General features: G+C 38.2%; 1 protein-coding gene across 35 annotated transcripts in view; it reads left to right on the top strand.

The window, feature by feature from the left end:
- LOC106870491 (fas apoptotic inhibitory molecule 1-like) overlaps window positions 1-4,353 on the top strand; it is a 130,554-nt gene that overhangs the window by 88,663 nt on the left and 37,538 nt on the right. For 13 of the 35 annotated variants that reach the window (XM_052974785.1, XM_052974788.1, XM_052974789.1 and 10 more), the window contains 2 exons: window positions 525-548; window positions 2,223-2,246. The exons of 6 other annotated variants lie outside the window; for them this stretch is intronic. In XM_052974785.1, coding sequence (XP_052830745.1) covers window positions 525-548; window positions 2,223-2,246 — 48 coding nt within the window. The remainder of the gene's footprint in view (window positions 1-524; window positions 549-2,222; window positions 2,247-4,353) is intronic. 16 more of the 35 variants (XM_052974786.1, XM_052974801.1, XM_052974794.1 and 13 more) reach the window with 2 other exon arrangements.

The following is a 4,353-nucleotide window of genomic DNA, read 5'->3' on the forward strand; positions in this document are numbered from 1 at the left end:
ATATATATATATATATATATACATACATACATATATATATGTATATCTATATATATGTGTGTGTTTGTGAGTGTGTAGATGTTAAGATGGGTATTTGCTGATAGCACGTGTTTGCACCTTGTGGAAATGTTTAAGAAATTTGCGTAGGGAATCATTAATACCTAATGGTAACCAATCCTTTTTTCTATCCTGAAGTAATAATACACACTACGAAAAGACTACATAGATAGAATTTTCATAGAAAAGTGCGAAGATTACAAACTTTGTCTTTGTTTACTTAAAAATTTATATATTATCCACACATGGCAAAACCTGTGTGAAGAATGAGATCAGGGATCGAAACTTCCCTACTTTCACAGTAAAACATCCGATTCCCTTAGTGAATAAGTGGAGGAAAAATGCACGTATGCAATTTTTTTGTCTTTTGTATATTACGATCTGTCGAAAGGCAATTGAGGTAAAAACAACTTTGCTTACACTAACCAACTTCTCACGCAGTGTTATATTTTCTTATGTATAAACAGATCTGTTGAAAGTGAAGAATTGAGGTAAGAACGACTTTGTTTACACCAACCAACTCTTCATCCGGCATTATTTTCTTATATATAAACAGAAAGGTGTTTGACTTATATATCTAGATTTCCAAGAAAGCAGTACTTGAATATGTAATTAATTAACTACATGTGTCTGTATATATAAATCTTTTTAGATTCTAAATCTTTTAAGGCTCTGTACTTAAAATTAATTTTTTAACTAATTGAAATTTTATGAAAAGAAGTAAATTCTGTTTTTTTTCATTATATTTATGATCCCAAAACATATAAGTTTCTCCACTCTTATACCCTTCGATTTAATCTGCGATTGGTTGTTTAATTTCTCAATTACTCTCTTTCCCCCATGTCTCTTTCACTGTAACACCAACCACACATTCTCTCGAGCATGCATTTATTCACACACTCTCTTTCTTGCTCTCTCTGTCTGTCTCTCTCTCTCTCTCACACACACACACTCTCTCTCTCTCTTTCTCTCCCTGTATACCTATCTGTTGAACATATGTGTATATGGGAATATAGCTATAGAAATACTATGGATGTATACTCAGAGTCACACAAATCTCTTGATTGACTAATCTCGCAAGTCCTCTTTCTCACCTGTGTGTCTCTCCCTAGTGCACTCTCCCCCTACTCTCTAGGAGGTGTGCATGCACACACACTCATGTACACATACTCTCTCTCTCTGTCGATCTCTCCCTCTCCCTCTATACCCATCTATTGAACCTGTGTGTGTATGGGAATATGTCTATAGAAAGATTATAGTTATATACCCAAAGTCACACAGATGTCTCTTTCCTATTTCAACGAATACCCCTCTCACCTGTGCACGCATACATCTATACAACTTTCACCTGACTCTCTTCCTCTCTCCTTATCTCTCCATGCCTCAATATTTCTCTAAATATATACAGAAGGAATCAGTAGGCTAAACCTGGGTCAGTGATGGATTGAAACTCTTATTGAGAGGATGGCAAATAGCCAAAGGAGACAATCCAAATAGTATTATAACAGCAGCTCTAAAGAGCAACGGCTACATAAGGACCACAGCTCAGATAGAATGGAAAGAACAAGAGTCAATCTGCTCCTATGCCCTCATCAAACCTTACATTAACACACTTGACACCATCTTTGCACAGGAACTCAAAAAGGATGACAAGGATGGAGACCCTGATGTGAGTGACCGACGTTCCCCTTACCCTACTGATCCAGAAGGGAACACATCTGAAAGAAAAACTAAAACTGAGAGACCTGTCAAGGAAGAAAACACCAGCATTGATGGCCCCTACCAGCACTAATATCAGTGGTCTGCCCAGTTATGAGATGAACTGGCAGACCATCTGCACACTATAAAAACACTAAAACACTACATCAGTAGAATTTTTGTCGAAAAGTGTGAAAATTACAAAGTTTGTGTTTGTTTACTTAAAAACTCATATATTACCCATGTGTGGCAAAACCCCTGTGAAAAATCAGACCAAAGATAAAAACTTCCCTCCTTACACAGTAAAAAATCTGATCCTCTTAGAGAATAAATGTAGGAAAAAACGTATGTATACAATTTTTTCGTGTTTTAGTTATCATAATCTGTCAAAAGCCAACAATTGAGGCAAGAGTGACTTTGTTTACACAAACCAACTCACGTAGCATTATTCTCTTATATATAAACAGATCTGACGAAAGCCCGCAATTGAGGTAAGAATGACTTTGCTTACATGAAACAACTCCTTATGCAGCATTATTTGCTTCTATATAAACAGAAATGTGTTTGACTTATATATCTAGATTCCCAGGAAAGCAGTAATTGAATACGTACTTACTTATTTAGTTAATTATTTAATTAACTACATGTGTATCTACAAATCTTTTTAGGCTGTATATCCTCTTAGTCTCTGCACTTTAAATTAATTTTTTATTCAACTGCAATTTTACGAAGAGAAGTAAATTTCATTTTGCTTTATATTTATGATCCCACAACATATGAGTCTCTCCACTGTTATGCTCTTTGATTTAATCTGCAAGTGATTGATTAATTTCTCAATTCCACTCTCTTCCGTGTGTCTCTCTGTGTAGCACCACTCACACTCTCTCTCAAGCAAATGTACACGCACACACACACACACACACACACGCTCTCTCTTACTCTCTTGCTCTGTCTCTCTTTTGCTCACTCTCTCTCTCTCTCTCCTTGTATACCTATCTATTTAACTTGTGTATATGGGAATATGTCTATAGAAAGATTATAGATATATACTCAAACTCACACAGATCTCTCTTCTCTATCCCAGCTAATGCCCCTCCCATCTGTGCACACATAGATCAATACAACTTATACCTCTCTTTCTTCCTGTCTCCCTATCTCTCCTTATCTTAATGTTTCTCTAAATATATACAAGAGGAAATAGAAGTCTAAAGATGTCTTGAAATTGGGTCAGTGCTGAACTGAAACTGTTATTAAAAGGGTGGAAAATAGCCGAAGGAGACAATCCAAATAATATCATCTTTACAGCTCTAAAGAGCAATGGCTAGATAAGGACAACAGCTCAGATCGAGTGGAAAAACAAGAGTTGATCCACTCCTATGCCCCCATCAAACCGCACATTAACACATTTGACACCATCTTTACAAAGAACTCAGAAAGGACTAGAAGGATGGAGACCCTGGTGTGAGTTTCAAGTATGTGGGTTGTCTTCAGCTACTGGGGTCTGAATGAGATTCTCAGCATTTGCATTCATTTAGATCCATGGACAAAGAGAGCTCCACTTCCCTGTTGCACTTTCTCTAGAGATTTTGTGACCTCTGAGACGAAACACCCAGCATCAAGTGGACTATTATCAATAGGGTGCCACTATATTCACCCAGCACCCCTAATTCCCAGCTGTGCCTCCGTGGAAAACTGCATATCATCTATGAACCCGCAGTATCATTCAGCAAGAAATATGAGGTACTGTATTGCTGTCACCAGAGGTACACTCTTGTAAATTTCAAGGTACTGGCTGCAAACAGCCCGGATATACCTCCTTAGTACCAGCACACTGTCACAACTTAACCCCCATGATCAGCACCACAAATCACCAATCCCCAACATTTCTCCATGCCTGTCTACCCACATACTCTCACCCATTGTGCATCACCGCACAAGTATATATGCATGTGTGTGAGTGCGCATATACATCTGCTCACCGTATGCACACACATGGATATGTGTACGTGGGCACACCCATATACATTTGCACATGTGTATGTATGTACATGTTCACACTGAAGTGTGTATGTGCTCATGTGCATGCATGTGTCTGTGTGCATGTTTGTGCACCTTCCTGTATGTCTGTGTATGTGTGCATGCATGCTGTTGTGTGAATGTACATCAAGGCAAACACACTTGTATAAGTACAGATGCTTACATGCAGATACACGGCATATACAGCCCCACATCCACCGCACCTTCCTACAACCACACAACTGATTTCTTGTCCACCATGCGGTTGATTACCTGTTTACCATGTTGTATTTCCCAACTAATTGTTGTCGCTGAAATACCAAAATCAAACCGCTATACTGCATGATCTTTCTCGACAAATTGCAGGCTAAAGTCCAGTAATAAACACTGACTCTCTTCAATTGAACTGTCATTCAGACCTCAATGGCTGAAGACTGCCACATGCTTGAAACTCAGAGTACCAAAGAGACTGAATCAAACTGTTTTGATTTATACATGTAACTCCAAATAAATGTGTTGGGTGCCCTTCTTTCGTCTGTCTACACACACACACACACACACACACACACACACACACACACA

This window comes from Octopus bimaculoides, chromosome 19, assembly GCF_001194135.2.
Source record: "Octopus bimaculoides isolate UCB-OBI-ISO-001 chromosome 19, ASM119413v2, whole genome shotgun sequence".
NCBI classification, from domain to species: Eukaryota; Metazoa; Mollusca; class Cephalopoda; order Octopoda; family Octopodidae; genus Octopus; species Octopus bimaculoides.